Source organism: Cherax quadricarinatus, chromosome 45 (assembly GCF_038502225.1).
Source record: "Cherax quadricarinatus isolate ZL_2023a chromosome 45, ASM3850222v1, whole genome shotgun sequence".
Lineage (NCBI taxonomy): Eukaryota > Metazoa > Arthropoda > Malacostraca > Decapoda > Parastacidae > Cherax > Cherax quadricarinatus.
The window spans coordinates 23581510-23605126 of NC_091336.1; the positions used below are offsets into that span (position 1 = coordinate 23581510).

Below are 23617 nucleotides of genomic sequence, written 5' to 3' on the forward strand. Positions count from 1 at the left end.
AAATATTTCAAAGAATACTCGTGTATTTCTTGAAAATATTGTTTAGTGGTCCATTGAAAAATAATACATATATAGCTGTCATATGAGGTACATATATATTATATAATTTGTTATATATTATATATAGTCGAAATAATAATGGAGTTGCCAGGTATAACTAGATTCATGAATACCTCTCTATTATATAATGTACACAGATTCCCCCCAAAAGATTTTTTTTTTAATAATGTGTATATTTAGTAGAATGTTTAAAAATAATGTATGGAAGGTTATGATATTAAGTAAATATTTATTGCTTGAAAAATATATGTAGATTGCCAGGTATAACTGGATTTACAAATAACTTTCTATTATATAACATTGTTTAAATATTGGATTTATTGGATTTTGTAAATATTAATAAAGGAAATATAATGTATAATATATATACACTTGTGTTGTTAGGTAGAAGTCTATATAAACATCACTTTTATTTTTATTTAATCTATATTTGAGTCATTTGTTGCTTGTTAATGTTTTACTGAGCGAATTTTATAATGGTTCGCCTCCAGGTAGACGGATATAAGAGTAAGTTAGGGACGTGTGTGAGGAACAAGGAAGAAATATGAAATTTATGGTTTCCCGTGGCCTAGTGGTTAAAGCTTTCGCTTCACACGGTGACGTTCGGGTTCGATTCCCGGTGAGAGTAGAAACATTGGATGTGTTTCTTTACACTGGTTGTCTATGTTCACCTGTCAGTATAATGGGTACCTGGGTGTTAGTCGACTGGTGTGGGTTGCATCCTGGGATAAAACTGACCTAATTAGCCTGAAATGCTCAGCATAACAAGGGACTTTCTATATAGTAGTATGTCAGTGATGTCAGCTATGGTCTATATACCTTGTATATGTACCTGTAGAAATAAAAATATTATATTCAAATTATTAAATTCCTAACACGGACCAGCAGGTTTGAAACCATATCTGTCCGGATAATTTTCTTAACATTTGCTTAACATTTTTCTTAACATTTACTATCCCATGTTTTATATATATATATATATATATATATATATATATATATATATATATATATATAAAATACAGTAATATAAGGCTTACGGTATGAGTCATAAAGGTGTAAACTGAAGTGTATGAGAAGTAAATGAATAGATAGATTCAACAATTTATATTATTTTTATTGGTTTGATAAAGTTCCTGGAGAACCAGACGGCCATAATAAATCATTAGTTGCTCCTGTCCTCTTTTCCAGATATATATATATTATATATATAATTCTACTACCATTATTACATGTTACGTCATGTTGGGGGCCAGGAGCTGTGTCTCAGTTGAAACTTATTTTTTAACACTATATGCCTACTAGTGAAGACCTAAATTATTTTTTTATGAGCGAAACATATAATTTGGTAATTCTAACCTCTCTTATATTATCCTGACTCCAAATGACTTTGAAAAAGGCGATAAATGACATGTCCATGAACTCTGCCTCAGGACCACGCTATGGAACTCTGTGCTCATCAGGAACTGCAAGAAACCACTAACATGTGCTTTTAACATCCTATGGAGAAGGAGCATGGACACAGAGATCGTCCCACAGCTGCTAAAACAATAGATATAGCCCCATTCCACAAAGGGGCTGTAAAGTAATAGCAAAGAACTGGAGACAGATAGTGCTAACATTCCATATCATAAAAATCTTTGAAAGGGTTCTAAGATGCAAAATCGCCATTGATCTAGATACCCATCAGTTACACAACCAAGGTCAATATGGGTTTAGAGCAGGTCGCTCCTGCGTGTCCCAACTACTGGACCACTATGACAAGGTCCTGGATGCTCTAGAAGACAAACAAAACGCAGATATAGTATACACAGGCTTTGCAAAAGCCTTTGACAAGTGTGACCATGATGTAATAGCGCATAAAATGCGTCATAAAGGAATAACAGGGAAAGTTGGTAGATGCATCTATAATTTTCTAACAAATAGAACACAGAGTAGTAGTAAACAGAGTAAAGTCTGAGGGCTACTGTGAAAAAGCTCTATTCCACGAGGCACAATACTCGCTTCCAAACTAATGTAAAAGACCTTGGAATGATAATGTCAGAGAATCTCACTTTCAAGGACTACAACACTATCAATTTCATCTGCTAGAAAAATGACAGGATGGATAACGAGATCCTTCAAAACTAGAGATGCCAAGCCCATGACACTTCAGGTCGCTTGTTGTAAGCTGGAATATTGATGCACACTAACACTACCCATCAAAGCAGGTGAAACCGCTGACCTAGAAAAAAACAGAGAACCTTTACATTGTAAATTAACTTAATATCTGCCAAATTTTAACTCTTCTCAAAATAAGTCAAGCATCTTCTTGTGTTACTACATAATGATTGATAATTCATGTTCTCATATTATTGTAGTCATTAAATAATGAACATATTAAAGAAATAAATTTATTAAGAATAGTAAAAGCGTATTAGGAGTAGAAATATATATATATATATATTTTTTAGCGTAATTATTTCCTAGTGTGTGAGGAACAGATAGCAGAGAGTAGGATGAGAGCGTCTTGCTTGTCTCTCCTGCTGCCTATCATCTATCTAAATTGAACAGCTATACCAAAGAAATAAGTTCCTCAGCAGATAGCTGTGGCATAGATTCATTTTTTCTCTTCAGTTTGCCTCTCCTCCGTCGAATACGAACTTTTTTATACCATCTTATAGCACCTAAGAAACTATGCGCGTGCATCAACAGTTCATTTAGCCACACCAACGATAACATGGAGTGAGAATAATTAACACGAAGCTGTAACGTAAGAGTTACAATGAATATCTTGTACAGTGACCAAGAATATAGTGCAGTTCATCATGCTTAAACAGAAAATTTACAGCAAGTAAATTAACTTATTTAACAACAGAATTAGCACAATTTATGTAATTTAAATGCAAGAAATAATAGGAATAATGGTAGGAGTTTTTTTCTATAAAACAGTTTGATGGGAAATTTGAAGGGAGGAACACTATCATTTGAATTTTTTAGTGTCTTTTCTTTAAATTTAAAAAATACGCGTTAACGCTTACGGTTCGAACCAATGAACTCCGACGAGGGAGACGTGAGTGTATGTACCCGACTTTATTGTCGGGGATAAAAACCAGTAAAAAGGTCTTTGTACGTCATCTTCCAGTTGAGAATCTTCTCAGCTGAAGAGAACCTCGATTGGAGGATGAAATATACAATCCTGTTATGGTCTCGTATGCTAAATATATTTTCGCTAAGTGTTCATTACACAAAAAAATATGCTAACAAGGAAAAATTAAGCATGATGAGGGCTTGCCAGGAATATTTTGCATAATGGGGGAATCATCTCTCTCAAAAAATTAGAAGTGCTAAGCCCTTGGGGGTTATTCAGGACTGGCGGACGCTCGGTCTTCAGACAGCTAAGTTCGAGACAAACAACTTTTCTAGTTATATCACAAAAGGAAAACTGTTTTGGCAAAGAAAATTATTTTTGACAAGGAAAAATTCTTTAGAAGTATTTGAGTCAAAGCGTTGTTTCCGCTTTTACTTTATCCAAAGATCTCCTAAAAAATTTTAGCCCGTGTTTATGTTTATATACTTTTTTTACTTCAGACCCTCCTATTTTGAAAAATCATTTTATAAGTCTCTGACCACTGTATTACACTAAGTCGTTCTGATTACTGTTAACAGTGTCTTAATGAACCATTCCCTCTTAATTTTGGATTACCAAATTTGAGAGGGAAGGCTGTGAGGGCGTGGAAGAGAACGAAGAAGGGTGAGAGGAAGGGCAATAAAGAGGAAGAGAAGAGAATCGAAGGGAGAGCAGGAAAAAAATCTTCATGGAAGATCAAGCTAAAATGTAAATCCAGTAGACAAAATTGAAAGCAGTGAAGTAACATGGGATCAATAACAGCGCTTGTATGAAGAGTTTATCAGAGAGTCTCTTGTTCCTCTCCACTGTTGTCTCGCCATCCAAGGGGCGAAACCAACTGGGCTTAGCAGTGGCAGCTACCCTACCAGGAAGCGACATCCCGTGGGTCACCCCGTGGGTCACCGTCTCTCTTTTGGTATCCACACTAAGGGAAGTTATCTTGGTGGGGTGAGGCGATGTATTGGAGGAGGAGCCGACGAGCTTGCCTTCGTAAGCCATATCAATTACGATATGGAAGACGATGACAAAGAAGATTAGAGAGATGCTGAAGAGAAGCCATACGTCCACCATCTTGAAGTAAGACGTTTTGGGCAGGGATGTAGATGTCTAGAACAGGACATTAAGAATCAGGCAATATATCAATAAATTTCAAGAAATGTTATATAAAATTAACTGTAGGTAAATGCATCAAGAATACAGGCAACCGCATCAACAAAGCTGGTGACAGAACAAACACAGAATCTAAGGGATCGAAATACCGTACTGTTTATAATAAAGAAAATACGCTACAAAACAAGCATATATATTTGCACTTTTCGGTCTTTAAACACTTGTTATAGCTTAAACAGTGAAAAATCTCAATAAATTTGCATTTTTGCAGCTTGTGTCTTATCATGACAAAATTAGAAACTTTAAACAATTGAACTCCGTACACATACACATGGGAGCCAAAGCAGTTCACAGAGGGGAAAAAAAACCAGCGTTTGGATAGATGACTAAAAAGAAGAAAATTTGACTAATGTATATAAAATAACTTCCGGAACTGTTTAAGGGATAGCACTTAATTTCCTACATTTTCTGATAATACAAACTACTCATTATCACCCTCGGTTATTCTAGGACTTAGAAGAGGTGAAGGTGATACTAGCTAACTTGAACATTTAATTTCATAGACCATTTTACAGAAATGTGCAGGATTTCCTGCATTTAAATAATAATTTGTAACTCTAGCGATACAAGTGTATAGAGATACTCTAAATATTGTGTCAGCTGTATGAACTGTAATGTTTATGGTGACATTGTTCATTCTGGATAAGTGTCGCTGACCAATAAATTCGCCTTTCTGGGCAAAATCTAAATAATCTACTTTTATCTCATAGTACAGTAAAGTGTAGATATTATTATTATTGTTATTATTATAATAAAAAAGAAGCGCTAAGCCACAAGGGCTATACAGCGCTGCAAAAAGTGTAGATTAAAAAAAAAAAAAAAAAAAAAAAAAAGGATACGCCTCGTCCAAAAGAGGAACCTATACTTTCCTTCCTTGAATCGTATCTCATTGTCTCCAATTTCCAGGGTGGGTTTAGAACCTTCATTTTGTGGGTTTAGAACCTTCATTTTGTGGGTTTAGAACCTTCATTTTGTGGGTTTAGAACCTTCATTTTGTGGGTTTAGAACCTTCATTTTGTATTCCTGAAAGGTATTGAGGGCTGTTCTTGTGTCTTCAGAAGATTGTGTGCAGAGCCAGACATCAACACTAATGGTGGTTGCCATATATAATCTGAACTGTTTGACAATAACAGGTTTAGTACTAATTTTAGAAAAAATAATAATATGTGCTCAATACTTTCCAAAGGATCTATAGAAAATTTTCAATTCATGCATACCTGAAAGGGGAGTATACTAGGAGAGGGCTTCGGGGGTCAACGCCCCTGCGGCCCGGTTCGTGACCAGGCTTCATGCATTTTTAAATCTTAATCGAAAGGGAAACTGCACTCAACTTCGGGATGAAACATTTTCATTTTCAATGAAGTACCATACATTTTTTTTAATCACAAATATCAGCAACGATCATAGTTAAAAATGCTAATAATATTCTATATCTGAAATTATAAAAGTGATTTAGGTGATCAAAAATTGCACTGATGATCATATCTGGACAAAACGTGGTCGGTCATATATTTTCGAACGGAAGTTTAAATAAAATAAACGTTTCGACTTAGAGGGTATACATAAAATAACTTTCGACACGCTAGAAATACATGGAAAATTATTGTTATTATTTTGTGAGGCGCTAATTTCTTATGGGTCATTCAGCATAAGGAATGGTGAAGGTTCGATCTTCCGTTTGCTGATATCGAGACAGTTACGCTCCCTAGCTGAACTTACATAGGTAGCATTTTAGAACGTCTTAAACAAGACAATAAGGAGTACCATGGATCACCCCATGTTTCGCAAACACAAGACATGAATTGCACCAGTCTCTTATGACCAGGGTCTTCTGAGAAATAGGATTTTCAGGCACGTTTGTCACCAGGCTCTGCCGTCTTTAGGATTTTTGTCACCAGGCTCTGCCATCTTCAGGATTTTCTTGGAATTCCTCACTGGAGTGAATAGGAGACAGGATAGTTCTAATCTTAGTGAAGATGGACACAGTTTTAATTTCCTGAGTGAATAGTTACACCAAAGGTTCTAATTACCTGAGTGAAGAGAGACGCCAGCACTAGCAGGACAGTCAGCGCCGACGCCACTCTTGTCTCGAAGTCATCCCTCCGGAAAATGAGGGAAAGGTACGCCAGAATGAGAAGGATGACGGTGGGGACGTAGATAGAGATGATTGGGTATCCTATTCTTCGCTGCAACACCACCTCCACTAAAGCCTTGGCCATTGTCTGGTTGTTGTCCAGTTGTAGGACCACACTCACTACCTGAAGGAGGGTGATGTGGTTAGTGGTGGTGTCTAAAGAGGGTAATAGGTACTGTTAGTCTCTTCAAGGGAATCTGTTGATGCTGGTAAAGGGTTCTCAAATAAAAAAATGGAGCTACCTTGTGCCTTCCTGATTACCCTCTATTCAACACTATCTATATAACACAGGATTTACCGTTTAAACGTGTTTAAAATATTTTTTTGGGTTGTGACTGATCATTGGTAGTGTAGATAAATGATTCAGAGAACAGACAAGTTGATAAATAAGACATGTGCAACATTTGGGTATCTTTAATAAGGAAACGTTTCGCCACACAGTGGCTTCAGTCCGTACAAAGGAAAACAGTGAAGAACAGGAGGAGTTTGAGATCTTTTCAAGATTAATGGACTGACCACATCGACTCAAGGCTGAGGGACTGATTACCTCATACTCCTCCTGTTCTTCACCATTCTCCTTAAAGATACCAAAGTGTTGCACATGTATCTAATTTATCATCACTGGTAGTATCAGTGGGTCTTTATGTGTAGTCACTATGGCTGTAGGTAGTTATTTTTATCAACATCAACTGAATTATATTTTACCCAGCATTTAAATAATTCCAGCATGTACTGATGTTTCCTTACACCGGACCGGAGTGTTTTTTTTTTTTCATAGTAAATGACATTCCAGCAATACTGAAATTTCCTAACACATTTTTTTCCCCGATGCTTCCCACAGCAGTTGGCTAACATACAGGAGCAGCAGGCGTGTAAGTTAATATGTCCATATACTTCTCCATGATAGGGAATAGACACCTAGACCATGACAAATGCCTTTGACAAATAGTAAGATACAGACACACACACAAAGGCTAAATGTCTCTCGGCATCAGCCTTTGACAACCGCTAACAAACTTCTCACCGTGTACTCAATAAGCAGCTCGGCTCCGACATACACAACCACTGAAGTGCTCTTCTCCAGCACCAGGAAGTCGGTAGCGGCGGAGAGCGCCTCAAAATGCATGAAGCAGCGCTGCTCGTCGAAAGGGTACAGATGTAGGTTGAGGTCGCACAGGAACTGAGATGTATATTTACGTTCCATACTCAGCGGGTTCTCGAACCCCAAGTACACGTTCACTGCTCCAGGCAAGGTTAGAGAGAAATCATAAAATAAAGGAGAGGGATTATTATTTGCATTCACGAGGAGGTGGGCGATTCAGAGCCTGGTGGAGTAGAAGCCAATTAGGATAGATTCAAGGAAATGGAGGATGCTTTGGATCAAGGGTGACACACCGGCCTTGTACACCTTGAGGGAGAGTATAAGGAGAAGAAACAAGTGAAGGGAGGATAAAAAGAGGAAAGAGTGAAAGAAAAATTGGGAAAGGAAACTGAAGGTAAAGGGAGGAGAGGTAGAGAAAGCAAATTAAGTACGCTCACACCTTGAGTATGCTCCACTTTCTTGGTTTGCCTGTCCCCTCCCTCTCATCTGCGACTGCTTAACAGAGTAGAGAATAGAGCAAGACGTCTCATCTCTCGCCTGGACCAATCCTGGATAGATCTGTCATTTCAGCAGAGCCTTCAACACAGGAAGGATGTGTGTGGCCTTACTGTTATGTACAAGGCCAATATTGTCAAAGTACCACACTTGGATCCACTTCGAGGACAGCGTGAAACAAGCTTTTATGCCACAAGACGGGCAGAAAGCAGCAACTTCACTCTGGCTGTACCCTTCTCCAGAACATCACTCCATCTGAGATCATATATACCCAGGATGACTCGAGTATGGAACACATTCGTACAACATTATGATATCAACGAGATAAAGTCATTTGATCAAATGAAAATGCTGGCCCACAGATGGCTCCAACTTCATCCTGTTCCCTACTTGTATGTCTCATAACAATAAAAATGCTTTTAAATGAGCTGATGTAGATAACAGCTCTTAGCTTGCCAATAAAGTTAGGAATCCTTAACCTGTAAATAGCTTGTCAATAAAGCTAGGGATCCTTAACCTTGTCAAACCCTGTGTAAAAAAAAAAAGGATAAGGATGAGAGAAAGTGAGAAAGACAGGAACAAGGAGCAAAAGGAAAGGGAGAGGAGAAATAAGGAAAAGTGCATCTTGTTATATGCGTTTTTAAAACTTTAGAATTACAATTATTATTATTATTATTAGAAATACCATTATTATTACTTTTCATTTATCACTTCTCTCCCTACTACACTCACAAGTTAGCCCCATCATTACCCCACGCTTCTTTCCTTCCCCTATGTCTCTCTCTTACCGTCCTCAGGCACGGATAAGTCATCAGCTAGAGGGTGTCCCTGGCGGTGAACGGTGATGACAGCCTCGTCGTCCATTAGCGTCCTCTCAGTCCCTCGCACGTTGACCAACGTTAAAGATGGCGTCCATAACCTCCCATGCTCCGTCACCGGAACCTGCCCCCCCCCCAAAAAAAAAGTGAGATTGAAATCAAATATAAAATTTAGCAAGGAATAATATTTTTACAGTTTTGTACTGCAGCAACAAATTTTCAGACAAAAACTGGTTCCCCAAGTCTACTACTACAGAAATCATGCTAAAATTTTTTTTAATTTCGATTGACCCATTTGCACTTGTAAAGAAGAAGCATTTAAGGAAGTGACTGACTATTGGACATAAAATGATGAATCTGTAACCTTTAGTAATCTTGCACAGAAGAGAAATTCCGCGATGATAACACCCACAGTATCAAATATAGAAAGACAATGATCAAAGATCACTTCCAGAACTCATCGTCATTAATAACATTATTAGGAAAGACCATGTGTCAACTCTCGGGAATACAGCAAGAATAATTCTAATTATTTTACGAAGGAGCTCGGTTGACTCGGGGGAGAGAAAAAAAATCTGAAAAAAAAAAAAGTTCAACGCTTGTTGGTACTAATATTAGTGCATGGACGCTTCAATAGACTATGTGCGTCACACCTGACAATATTTCGTATTCGAAAGAAAACGTGATGCTCCTACCACAAAGTTTTGCATCTCGTTTTAAGAGCAGTCTTCAGTGCAAAAATATCCGTAAACATTGCATCAGTGGGCCAGGACATTGTTCAAGCTCCTCGAACTATAGTACTGTTTCAGGTTTATCTGATTCAGCATATTCCATGGAACGGGAACAATAGTTATAGTGACGCCTGGAACTAAACAACAGACGTAAGTAGCGTGACACGGAATATTGCTTTGTTTTCATGCTGACTTCAGTTCATTCAATCTGTTCCTAAAGTCAGACAAAAAATAAAAATGACCAAAAAGAATCAGAAAATCTGAAATATTCATTGACTACAGAGAACTCCGGCGACGTGCAACTTCTGAGGTATGTGCAGGTTATGGCTGTGACACAATCATGTTTGGAACTGGGAAAGGCGTTGCTTTAATGAAGCTGCTTAATTATAATAATTATACCTTCTAGAAATACTCATTTCTAGAGGGTATAATTATTCTGTAGAGCAGCAGTTACAAATGAGCTCACTGTTACTGGAGAAGAGCTTATCTGCTTGTCACTCCAAGTGAAGGATTCTCCGCAGTACATTACCCACGATTTCTGCGCAGGTTTACCTTTTAACACAAACAGCTGCAGGAACACAGTATTACAGTTCACATGTTTATTTCCAAGCTGAACAGTGGATGGACATGCTCTTTGTTATAGGCTTATGAAAAGTATTGGTCAATGCTCGACTTTACCCACTGATTTACAGCTAGCATCAGATGTTCTAATGAAGCGACATACCTTCAGTAAACAGTCTGGAATGCTCAGTACTGAGCGCAAATTAATCCTTTGTATGAACAACATAGGCGAGCTGTGAAATGTTGTGTGTAACAAAGAAGTTTCTTTTTGAATATTTCTTTCTATTGCAAACTAAGTTAACTGTTATTCACTGTCAGAATGTTCATGATTCCATCATTTGCTATTATGTCCACCAATAGCACAGAACGAGACAAATATTTCACCCTCTCTTTCCCCCACATATAAATTAATCGCGTTTTTCTTTTTTATTTTAAAAATACAGTTTGCACCTAATCATTTTTGTGAGTAGGATTTCTTAGAATGTGCACTAAAATTTATATGAAACAAAATTTTAGTCACAGAAGCAAATCGAATAAATATATAAGCAATATTATACATTTAACGTTCGTTTTACGTACGTTACGCCAATTCCTTTTCTCTCCATTTTGGATATAATGTTCGTAAGTTAATCATCCGGGTAACATGGAAACAAAAAGTCACAATATCGTGACGGCTTAGCAGTTTTCTGTCTTTCAGTTTTATTGACCCATGTGTTTTTGATCTCATCCTTGTGGGTCATTAGCTCTCCCGAAGTGCCTCTGTTTCTTGTCCTTAGACTTACTGCTTCATTACTATTACGTTACTACTACCAGTGCTCCCTTCACTCCCCTTTCTGTCCCCTGTGCCACTTCCACTACACCCCGTACTTACTACTACCATTACTACTACTACTACTACTACCACTACCACCATTACCTCTACCACTGCTTCTCCACTTTCTATATTCTTCCCATCTTGGTCCCGTCCCTGTCCCCCCCTCACCTACGTATACGGGCTCCCTTACCTTCGTATGTAAGTGTGGCTTCTAAATGATCCAAGTCGGACCAAATTTCATCATAAGCTTCTTTCTCCTATGTGCGGGTTATTTGTGTATCGTAAAAGATAAATTCTGTTAACTGTTTGCTCTAGACTGACTCATTTTTTCTCTTCTTGACTGGTTTATGAGACAAAAGCTCACGTACTCACCTGATTGAGACGTGAAGCATTTTTGAGATTATTGAAGCGGAGTCGTAGGTCCCACCAGGTGAGGTTGAGGTGGTAGGTGACCTCCAGGTAACTATCTCTGTCACTTAAGGATAAGCTTACCAGCTTTAATTTTAGACTCACAGGCAGGGGAGTCCCTGAAAAAGACTCGGTAAGTCAGACGGTGAAGCTCAGTAAGTTCTGTTGAGGGGCTCTGAAACCAAGGAATTAAATCCGTTTCCCGTTCCATCAATCAAACCTTATTGCTTTCCATTTCGCTGGCTTGTATTTGTTTACAGTTGCCCCATGAGAATACAATAGACAAAATGCTAAAGCAAAGATGCACTTGAAAATTTTTTGAGTTTAGTTGTTGGTTACGAGATTCTAGGGAAAATGTTAATAAGTTTGGTAAGTTTTCTTTTTTAATGCGAGCATCAGAGCAGCAGGCACTGGCCATGGATTTGATTAATAAACCCAGTCATTTTTTTTTTTAAACTTTTTAGCCAGGTCAGAAAAAAAATAGTTGTTTAAAGCTAGCTTTGATACGGTATTATATTTTACACTGATATTAAGTTTATGTATACGATGACGAAACTAATCTTTCCTAACCTAAATTCATTGTATATGCATAACAAAAATAAATTTCTATACAGTCCCGCACCAATGTCCAGCAGATAACAGGTTTCTCTGATATCTTTTCTCTATGATGGCTATGTCTTGGTGAAATCGGTCAATGGAAGTTTCTATTTCATAGAAACTGTACGTGTTGGAACAAAACTAAATTTCACATTTGAATTCAGTGACCCAGAATTGGTTAGAAGCTCGTGTTTTTATACGTGATCTGAAGCCTTTCTTGCTCGTGTAGTTAGAGGCGATTGGTCAAATTTAAGAACTACCATAATTAAAACTAGGGGTTTAGATAAAGAATTAAAAACTTATGAGAAAGATCATCTTTTTCTCTTATATCCCAATAAATACAACACACTAAAGTTAAAATCATCTTGCACTTGTTTCATTACATGGTCAAGAAACAGATGTTGAATACTGAAGCTTTTGTTTCAAACTCGAATCCCGAGTTGGAAGAGACATGTGGCAAGTTATTGTACAATTGCTTTCTCATATCATCTAGAAGTAAATAGGCGCCTTAGTGTTGGTCTACTCTGTTGCTCACATCCTGGGGATGTTAAGTACTAAACACAGGTGGGTCAATCAGCACAAGACGTGGTGGAGGCTTGATCCTCCGTCTGTTGAGTGTGAGACGCGCGCTACTTATTCGTACTCAGCTTATGAATTGTAGAGAGGAAAAAAAAAAAAAGCACGTTTACTGTATGTAGGTGATGGGCGACCTACCAGAGACTCTACTGGGAGGCGGCAGATTGTGGTGGTAGCCAAGTGGTCGTTCCACCAGCAGACACTCTTGCTCGTCGCTCTCGTCTTGACAGTCAGGTCGACGGTCGCAGCGCTGAAGTCGTGGAATACATGAACCATCCTTACAAGTGAACTCGCTGTTCATGCAAGAACTGAGCTGAAGTACTTGTGTTCCTTTCCTCTCACAGACTTCGCTCTCCATTGTCCAGTTCCGACGCCCCATAGGCCATCGGGACTCGTGGAAGGGCAATCGAGCAACGACTTTGTTTGTAATAACATTTCTCCAGATCCAAAACTCTTTCTCCTCAACGATCTCGTACTGATAGTAACCCCGGAAGACAACCACGCCCTGAGCCGGGTGCAACAGACTGTACTTGTAGTTAGCCGTGTCCTCCTCACATGGGCCTCGGAGCTTCCATTCCCTTTGGGATTCAAGAAAACACATGGCTTCTAGGGTGACGTGGCATGGGTAATCGTGCATGAAATCCGTGTCTAACTCAAGACAATTTTGCCATTTAAGTCCATTGGGGTCGTTACTGCCCCACTTGAACCACTGGAGTTCCTCTCCAGTGTGGACGTTGGTGTAGACGCCTTCCTCCTGTTCGTCCGTTGCCCCTATCCAAATAATTGTGATCTTCGGAGGTTCTAACATGATTCTTATCAACTCGTTAGCATGTTCAAGAGACTGAGGTACTGGCAGGTAACCACCAAGCCCTGTACATGCTCTTCTGGCATTTTCGTAGGTCATAGGCAAAAATTTTATGTAAGACGATTTGCTCTTCTTCTCACATACCTCGTTCTCTGGAACCTCAACGAAGGTGGCGTTGTTGAGGATCCACTCGTGGTTCCAGGGAATGGCAATTCCCGGGGGATCTGGCCCGCAAGAAGCCAGCTGAGACACTTCTGTATGAGAGAGACACCGACTCCAAACCCCAGCTTGTGTTAATTGTCCGCTAAAGCTTCGAGTCTTGGTGTATCCGCTAAGAAAGTCAATACTGTACTGGCCTAACACCATGGTGGCTTCTCCAAACCACCTGGAAAAGAAAGCAAAATAATGTCAGGCGGAGAGCTCTTTATCCGTTGATTTGGAGTTACACTCCCTTTTCTCGGATCAGATCTTAATGTATAATAAAGGAGTTGTATAACCCTTCCCCCTGTAAGTTTAAAACTTCCCAATGAACATGAAATTTTAATCCCCTTTTGCGTTTTTATCATTCTGGCACCTGAGTTAATGGAAGAGAGACAGAGAATTAAGATTCAGAACATTTAAAATAAACGCGTACACGAGATTCATTCACTACAAATTAGTGAGTATAAGCACACACATCTTTGGTAGACTATGATATATCTTACCCCACCTAGTGATGTTCCTGGTGATGACTCCTTGCAGCTGGCCGTCGAGGTAAGCAGCTATTTGGGCGACGGTATGGTTGTATGTGAGGCAATAGTGGTACCATTTGAGTACCTGTAGTGGCTCAGAGATGCCCAGAAAGTAGAAAGCGGCTGACACTATGGGACGCACATAGTCCACAAAGATTTCTGCAAACAGGAGAAAATTTTGGGATATTCACTCGTTAGAAATAGAAACTTCTGCTATATCATAAGCCTGCATACATAACTCTTACTAAAGTTGTATCTTTCAAAAGCACATCACCTATCAGAGATTTATTCATTCCATGAATGACTTGCATATGAACAAGGTTAAATAAAAAAAACGATCTGACATTTCGAGAAATCAAAACACCTGCAAAGAATTATGGTGTCAGCAGTGGGAATGAAAATGGCTGTCAGTCTTGGTTGCCATGAAGTAACGCAGGTGACCATCATTCTAATTCTCGGGTGTGTCTGACAAAAACGTTGACTTTACTTTTCGTGAATTTGCGTGAACCGCAGTAATAAAAACATGTAAGTAATACACATGTAAATACTAATAAAAAAATAATAAATATAATGGAATATTATTATTATTATTATTATTATTATTATTATTATCAAAAAGAAGCGCTAAGCCACAAGGGCTATACAGCGCTGCAGGGTAGGGAAGGAAGCGAGGGTATTGGATGGCAGAAGGGAGGAGGGATGATCAGCAGGTTACAGAAAACAGCGGGGCAGGGGATAGTACGGGGGTGGAGGGTAGCAAGAGATTGAAGTAGAAAGGGCTGAAGGTATCAGAATTTGTGAAGTCAGTCAGTTGTTGTCAAAAAGTCAATGAGAGTGTCCGGATGAAAGGTGGGTCCATCAGCGAGAAGGGAAGGTAAAGAGAGAGTAGTGGAGCGAAGACGACGACAGAGGTAAATTCTGCGTGCTCGTTGATAAAGTGGGCAGTCCAACAGAATGTGGCCGACTGATAATGGAGCTTGGCAATTCTCACAGAGAGGAGCAGGACGCCTCTCCATGAGATATCCATGAGTAAGACGAGTATGGCCAATGCGAAGACAGGAGAGAGTAGTCTCCCAACCTCGACACTGGTGATAAGAAGACGGCCAGTAACCTATACTCGGTTTAATAGATTGAAGTTTGTTGCCGAGCATAGTAGACCAACGTTGTTGCCAACGGGTGTGAAGGTGGGAAGATATTGCAGCAAAATAGTCTGTAAATGGAATACCTCTATAAGAAACTGGTAGGTCATGTACTGCTGACCACGCAGCAGTGTCTGCCTGTTCATTGTCCTGTACGTCAACATTACCAGGGACCCAACAAAAAACAATATCTTTATGCTTGGTAAAGATGCGGCGTAGCCAAAGTTGGATACGGAGGACTAAGGGGTGAGGTGTATCAAATTTTTGTATAGCCTGTAAAGCACTAAGGGAGTCTGAGACAACCACAAATGATGACACAGGCATAGATGCAATACGGATAAGTGCTGTAAGGATGGCATACAATTCAGCAGTAAAAATACTAGCCGAAGATAGTAAATGCCCTTGTACGACGCTGTCCGGAAACACTGCTGTGAATCTTACGCCGTCAGAAGACTTAGAGCCATCTGTGTACACGGCAATGGCATGAGAATGAGAGTGAAAGTGGTCAAGAAAAAGAGCGGGAAGCGACCGTTGACAGTTGGGCTTTCGAGCAAGGGAGGGAGAAAGAACAGACTCGAACAGCTGGAACTTCCCAGGGGGGTAGGGAAAAGTGAGATGCTACATGTACATAGAAAGGTGGTAGTTGAAGAGAAGCAAGAGCGAATGAAGGCGAAGAGAGAAGGGACGGAGTAAACAGGGGCGGCGATCAAATAAAGAATGTCTACTAATATCAGTGACCATTCTATAAATGGAAGGATTGCGGAGATCATGAGAGCGTACATAGTAGCGCAGGCAATGGGCATCACAGCGATCGGATAAGGATGGAACGTTCGCTTCTGTATAGAGGCTCTCGACAGGGGAAGAGCGAAAAGCACCAAGGCATAAACGTAATCCTTGGTGATGAATGGGGTTAAGGCTAAAGAGAGTAGCAGGAGATGCCGCTGAATAGATCTGGTCACCATAATCAAGTTTCGATAAAATAAGGGTGGAATGTAGGCGGAGGAGGGTTCGACGATCAGCTCCCCATGAAAGATGAGCAAGGGTTTTAAGAAGGTTCAGCCGGCTGTGACAAGTTGCCTTCAGGGAGGTAATGTGGTTTCCAGGATAACCTACGATCAAAGAGGAGGCCCAGAAACTTGACTATCACGTTCAGGGATACGGGAGCCATAGAGGTACAAAGGATGATCGGAGATGACAGAGCGTCTAGTGAAAGTAATTTGGTGGGTTTTAGTGCTGGAAAATTTAAACCCACGTGTGGTGGCCCAATTGGAAACACGGTCGACTGCATGTTGGAGAGAAACTAATGAGGTGACAGTCAGCGCCTGCACAGGCAATAGCGAAGTCATAAACATAGAGTGATGACCAAATATTTGATGGAAGACTAGAGGCCAAATCATTAATAGCAAGGAGAAAAAGTGTTGTGCTCAGAACACATCCCTGGGGGACACCTTCAGCTTGGATAAAGTCCGGGGAGAGCACATTATTAACCCGAACACGGAAATGCCTGTCAGTTAAAAAGTTCTTAAGGAAGGATGGTAGATTGCCTCGAAGGCCTAAGGAGTGGGCTTGGGCTAAAATATTATACCTCCAAGTTGTGTCATATGCCTTCTCAAGGTCAAAAAATATGGCAATAACTGAGTGGTTATTCGCAAAGGCATTACGAACATACGTATCCAAGCATAGTAAGGGGTCTATGGTAGAACGTCCCTTACGAAAGCCATATTGACGAGTGGAGAGACTGTTGTGTGTCTCTAAATACCACACTAAACGTCTATTTACTAGGCGTTCCATTACTTTGCAAACTGCACTGGTAAGAGCAATGGGACGATAGTGGGAGGGTTCATGTCCCGTAGTGCCTGGTTTGTGGAAAGGGAGAACAATGGCGGATTTCCACAGCTGTGGAAGAACTCCTTGTGACCAAATAAGATTGTAAAGGCGTAATAGGACTGCAAGGGCTGACTGATGTAAATGTTGTAGCATACAAATATGAATGTCGTCGGGCCCAGCTGCCGATGATCGGCAAGCTGAGTGTGTTGCCTCCAATTCTTGAAGTGTAAAAGGCACATTATACTGTTCTTCTCTGAGAGAAGAAAAGTTCAAGGGTGCTAACTCTCTGGCAGACTTTGAGGAAAGAAATGAGGGGCATAGAAATACGGAGAAATATGGACCAGATGATTGCCAATTTCATTGGCAACATCTAGTGGGTTTGCTATATCAACACCGGCAACCCGCAGAACAGGAGCCGGGTCAGGAGAATATTTACCTCTCAGTTTTCGTACTTTTTTCCAGACTGCACTCATAGAGGAAGCAGAGGTGATGGTGGAGACACTCTCGCCAGCAAGTGCGTTTAGCGTCACGGATGACACGGCGAGCGATCGCACGCTTCTGTTTAAAATCAAGGAGTCTCTCTGTGGTTCAATTGTACCAGTACCTGCCCCATGCAGCGCGTTTCAAACGTACTGCACGAGCACAAGCAGGAGACCACCAAGGCACGCATTTCTGAGTATGCCTGCCCGAAGTTTGGGGTATAGAATGAGAAGCTGCGGTTAAAATGGAGGACGAGAAGAGGTGTAAAAGCTCATCGATGGAGGACGAAGAAGGAACCTCTCTTAAAACAGTTAGGCGTGAGTAAAGGTTCCAATTTGCCCGATCAAATTGCCAGCGTGGGATGCGAAGAGGTGGTGAATATGAAGGGGAAGTAAGAATGATTGGGAAATGATCGCTGTCATGTAAGTCCGGGAAAACAGACCAAGTGAAGTCTAATGCGGTGGAGGAAGAGCAGACTGAGAGATCGATGCGAGAGAGTATGAGTCCGAGGATCAAAATGGGTGTGCGTACCTGTATTTAAAACATGGAGGGGGTGGGTGGCAAGAAAAGCCTCTAACTGAATTCCACGGGAATCACAGTGAGACCCCCCCCCCAGAGGAAATGGTGGGCATTAAAATCACCAAGTAACAGAATCGGTGGCGGTAATGATGAAACAAGAAAGGCAATATCCGGAATAGATAATGCCCGAGAAGGAGAGAGATATAAAGAACAGAGCGTATACCACCTATGCAAGTGGATACGGGCTACTCTGTAATGCAGCGAAGTATGAACAAATAGCTGATGGTACGGAATATCAGTGCGTAGAAGAAGGGCACTTTCATTAAAGGTCCCATCAGGAAAAGGATCTGAAGAATACAATAAATTATAGCCTGAGATGGGAGAGATAACAGCAGAGTGTAATTTTGGTTCCTGTAAGCAAACACCAACAGGGGCAAACTGGGAGAGTAACATCTGAAGCTCACTCCGATTACCCCTGAGGCCGCGTATATTCCACTGTAAATAGGCCATGATTGGCAATGATAAAGATACTTGAAATCCACAGGTAAGGGTTCCTACGGACTAGAGGGGTTAGAAAAGTCCACATGCGGAGGCAGTGGAAAACGTTCAAGCAGCGAAGGAACGGTGCGCTGTGAAGAAAGGAGTTGCGCAGATGGAGGAGAGGAGAGAGAAGGAACAGAGGGTGGATCAGTGTCCATTGATGGTTTGGTCTCTGCAATATATTCAGAGATTGCTTCAAGTGTTTCGGAATTCAGAGACGTCGTATGGGAGACAATATTGGAAATGGTAAGGGGAGGACGAGTAAAGATTGGAACTGTATTGGACTGTACCAAGGTAGGGGGGGGGGGCGAAAGGGTGGAGGGAACTGGAGAAGCGTGGAAGGGGACAGAAGAGGCAGAAACCTGGGAGGTGGCAGAAGAGGAAGAAACCTGGGAGGGAACAGGGGAGGAAGGTACAGTACGAGGAGGAGAGTGAACCTCTACACTTGTAACAGAGCCAGTGAGAGGGGGAGAACCAGGGACAGAGACAGGGAGGGTAAAATGAGGAGGTGGAAGATGGGTAGGAGGTGTTAACAGACCTTTTTTTGACTTTTGAGAAGTAGAGGGACGATTGGGAGGAGGTGTCATACGAGATCTCGTCGTTACTGAGGCTTGTGAGAGAGAACACGAAGAAGCGAGATCAGACTGAGGTGTTGAAGTAGGGACGTCTGAGCCGAGGACAGCAAAAGGATTAGATACAGGAGTGACTATGGGAGAGGTAACCACAGAGGTGGGTGTAGAAGATGGGATACCAGAAGTGGGGGGACGTTTTGAAACACGGGAATAAGAAACACGTGGGAGTCTCCCTTGGAGGCGGAGATGAGAAACTGCCATGGCATAAGGGAGACCTTCTGTCTCTTTGAGGTAACGGATTTCCCACTCGTTTAAATAGACTTGACAACGGTGAGAGTACGAAGGGTGAGCCTCATGACAGTTAAGGCAAGAGGGAGATCGATTGCAAGACGTATGATAATGGTCATCGGCACCACAGACTGGGCATTCGGCGATAGATCTGCAATATTTCGCTGGATGGCCAAATCGCCAGCAATTTCTACACTGTTGCGGTGTAGGGATCACCTTTCGGACTTGTAACCGATGTCCTGCTATATAAACTGAGGATGGGAGTTCTCGGCTGTCAAAAGTTAAACGAGCCACATTGCTAGGGTATCGTCTCCGCCCGCGGGCAGGAAGAACGTAAGTGTCTACCTTGAGGATTGGGAGATCTTGGAGTTCTAGCTGTTCAAGAATGTCAGTGCCACATGTCTGGAAATTTTGTTGAACTATGGTATGGGGCAGAATGACGGTACCACTACAAGAATTGAGGGAATGATGTTTTTCAGAGTGACAGGAACGGTATCGATATGGGGAAGACGAGAGAGCTCATGAGCCTGGGTAGCATTCTGTACGGTGATGATGCGCGTACCGCTCTTAAGAGCATGAAAAGAAATATCTTTAGCAACATGGCGTAGGAGTGCCTTGCCAATACTATGGTCAGAAAGATAGGCAGTAGAGGAAGTAGGTCGTAAAGTGAAGAATTTAGTCCATTGTTCAGTCTGAAACTGAGCGTGGAAAGGTAGTGAAGGACGTGTCGATCAATTCTGAGAAGAACGAGAAGGTGGAGAAGTATCATCAGCAGGTAATTGTCGTTGGCGTTTAGGCGTGGGACCAGAGTTGGTCCGACATGGAACGGGTCGGCGATTTGAAAATTGCCACACCATAGAGGGAGAGGCCGGAAGCATAGTCAGAGGAGAGCGAAGGTCCGATAAATCGAAGGAGTCAGTCGAGGCCTCAGTACCTGAAGCGGGTGAGGAAACAGCACCGGCAAGAGGTACAGAGGCATGAGGAGTGTCTGAAGAGTGGTCCAAAGACGAGGCGGGGTCAGAACGGGGTGCGGTATCAAGAAGGGGCCCGGGGGTAGGAGGTTCATGGACTAGGGCTGCCATGGTTAGGTTACTTCTTTCTTTCTTTTTTTTTTTCTTAAAAACAAAAAGAAAATAAAAATAAAAAAAAGAATAAAAAAAAAGGGGGGACCGGGGACGGATAGTTCCTAGGAGGAATGAAAGGGCCAGAAATCTCCCTCCGCGCCCAAGAGGACCTCAGCACCGCAAGTAGCGCAGATGCAGCATGGAACCCGTGCCATACCCTACCCATCATGCTAGTAAACTAACAATCCGGGATAGCAACCTCACATCTGCCGAGCTACCTCGGTGGACAAAAGAGGGCGGCCGGATATCCGCCACAAAGCATACCTCCTTCGGCCACCACCCCCGGAATCCGAAAGGTGGCTTCCAGAGATACACCCGTCGCCCGAAAGACACCCAAAGCTACTCCGGGATACCAGAGAGGGATCGGGACATCCCCAGGCGATCCAGATTCCATGGCAAACTACGCCACCGCCAAGAACCTCAACGGAATGGGATGGACCCCGGTATCCTTTCCCCTACCTAGGAACTAGCGCGCCTGTGGGAGAAATCCCAAAGGCCGAAAAGAGGAAGGGCAAAAGGGAGGGGTGGGGAGGAGGAGGAGGAGGAAAGGAAAAAGGGGAGGATGGGGAGGATGGAATAGGGGAGGGGAGATTGGGGGGTAATTAGGTTCGGTCTGAGGAAGAAGACCGACAGGTCTAATTCCTCAGACCAAGAGCCTCTTCACCACGCCAAGGAGCCCCCCTTGAAGAGGTATAATGGAATATAAGCTCAAAAGTAACTATACAACATGACTGACGTTTCAGTTAATCAGTTCCAATATTGTAAGTAAAAAGTTTCTTTTCCTCTAATAAAGCTGTCGCTGTGCATTTTTTTTGAGTATGGTTGATCCTGACACACACACACACACACACACACACACACACAAAAAAAAAAAAAGTCCAGGGATCTGTGTATTATGATAAGCAGGAATATCTAAAATAATGGGGAACTACATAACCCAGGGGCCCTACAGCTCCTGAACAATGGAAACTCAATTAAGTTTGATAACTCCACTTCCTCTGCTCACGACTTACCTCCATTGATCTCCCTGGTCTCTTGGCGGGAGACTACGGAGAAGACATGGGTGAGAGGCCTGAAGAAGTATACCCTGAACCTGAGGCAGGCGGTGGCGGAGGGTGTGGGAGGGGTTGTGCGCGTACTACGAGCCCATGAGGACTCGCTCAACACTCCGTCCTCTTGAAGGACCAGTACCTTCACCGTCCCCGACACCAGGTGGTTCCATGTCAACCCTTATGATACCACCAGCAGAAAACCATTAATAACTTAATGAATATTAGACAATAATGGATATTATATAATAACCACTTGTGCAAACTGGAGCCTCTACATTTCTAATTCATCCAGCTGTTTTTGTGTTCCATATACAATATGTTATTAGACAATATAACAAAATGATACAAAAGCAGGGAAGCCGCGAGTGCGCTAAGAGAACATTATATCAACATCAGCTTCAGCATCTTACCAGAAGATATTAAAAACACTGCGAGAACAAGAGGAATCTGGGCAAGTAGGGCAACTAGGTGCCAGATCTACTAGGCTGTGATGGATATGTGGGCTACAGGCCCCTGTGCCAGATCAACTAGGCTGTGATGGATATGTGGGCTACAGGCCCCTAGAACAACAACCTGGTTGACCAGGCAAGCACCAGACGAGCCAGGCACAAGGCCGGCCTCCGGGAGTACAAAAACTCTCGAAACTTATCGAATGTAAAATTTAATAAAAAAAAAAAAAGTTAATGATTAAGAGACGAAGACAGAAGGTGAGTTCTATATTTTCATGTTTTGTACACTTAACAAGTTTGGTGGTGATGCCGATCAGTTCCCTTCACTTCCAGAGAGATGCATTGATGCTGGTGAAGGTCACTTGATTCAAGTTATTGGAACTTCCATTCCTCAGGTCTAATTTGATTATCTCCACTTGGATTTAGCCCGTCTTACGAATAATTATTTTAACATAATTAGGATAAAATATAAAACTGATATTACCAAATTAATAATTAACTATTATGAGTAGACGCTGAAAACCCAGAGCATCTTACCAGTTCTTTTTTTAAGAAGAATTTCAGCAGTTAGAAAAAACCTTAGTCATTATATTCTCTAGAACTGTAAAGGAACTGGAGGTAATCAGGTCTGTTTTATGGACAGGAAGGATAGCTCCAATTCCTTGCATTAAGAGCCCTTCACCGACCTTGAGGTTCCCCCTTTTTTGAAAGGTGTCAGCAGCTTGAAACATCGGGAATTCCGACCTCAGGTGCCTTCGTAAGAAACAGTTTATATTTTCACTCAGTTCTCCATTAGGTAAATCAAAATATATACAGTCGAAGATGCACCAGGTTCTTAAGGCGATGACTCTCAGCTAGATTTTGTGTTGAATATCTATTATTTTTAAGATGCAAGTGCAGTTCCCTTTTAAGTACTATCAATACCCGTGTTCATTAGCAGGGTATATTTTGCCAAGCAGTATTTTTCGATCGCTAGGAAATTTCTCTTTTCGTCAGCGACTTACCCAAGAGTAGAAACCAGAAGGATCGCATGGTAACTTTTTATATAGTTGCGTTAAGGGTTGGAAATGCGGAGCTGCGGAGATAACACACTCGAAGAGAGTGAATCGACTTCTCGTCTCGTATATATACCACTCATCGAAATGGGCGGAGCCAATTTTTCTAGCCAATGGGAGTTTATTTAAAATCATGACGTCATTGCGAGAAGGTAATCACGTAATGAAGTAATGTATTAATGTCTAAAGTAATTTTAAGAAGATAATAGTTCATAAGAATTTTAAACTAAGCAAATTCGAAAAGATGTAATCACTTACACAACTTTAAGAAGATATACGATTAAGCTTATGGAGCAAGGAGACAGTGGACATATTATAATCAAGGGGAAGCGCTAAACCCGTAAGATTATACAGCGCCTGAGGGGGGGGATGTGGAAGGTATTCAGGTTTAATTCAGGGAACTGGAGAACAGATCCAATTCCCTAGATCAAGAGCCCCTCACCAGCATCAAGGAACCATTC

The 23617-nt window shown here is 41.4% G+C and overlaps 1 protein-coding gene across 1 annotated transcript; it reads right to left on the reverse strand.

Moving 5' to 3' along the window:
• Positions 1 to 1156: 1156 nt before the first annotated feature.
• LOC128694940 (uncharacterized) lies at positions 1157 to 23133 on the reverse strand. Its single transcript, XM_053785315.2, has 9 exons — positions 23106 to 23133; positions 21614 to 21829; positions 14090 to 14270; positions 12714 to 13765; positions 11367 to 11521; positions 8859 to 9012; positions 7498 to 7712; positions 6370 to 6597; positions 1157 to 4276 (listed from the first exon to the last, which is right to left on the reverse strand). Exons 1-9 carry the CDS (start codon positions 23131 to 23133, stop codon positions 3866 to 3868), a joined length of 2640 nt encoding a protein of 879 aa, XP_053641290.2. The 3' UTR covers positions 1157 to 3865.
• Between the last annotated feature and the right edge of the window lie 484 nt (positions 23134 to 23617).

Coding starts and splice junctions, on each gene's coding strand:
- LOC128694940 (XM_053785315.2), bottom strand. CDS start 23,133: ATGCGATCCTTCTGGTTTCTACTCTTGG. Junction 21,830..23,105: donor CTTCTGGTTTCTACTCTTGG/GTAAGTCGCTGA, acceptor TGGTATCATAAG/GGTTGACATGGAACCACCTG. Junction 13,766..14,089: donor ATCACCAGGAACATCACTAG/GTGGGGTAAGAT, acceptor TTTCTTTTCCAG/GTGGTTTGGAGAAGCCACCA.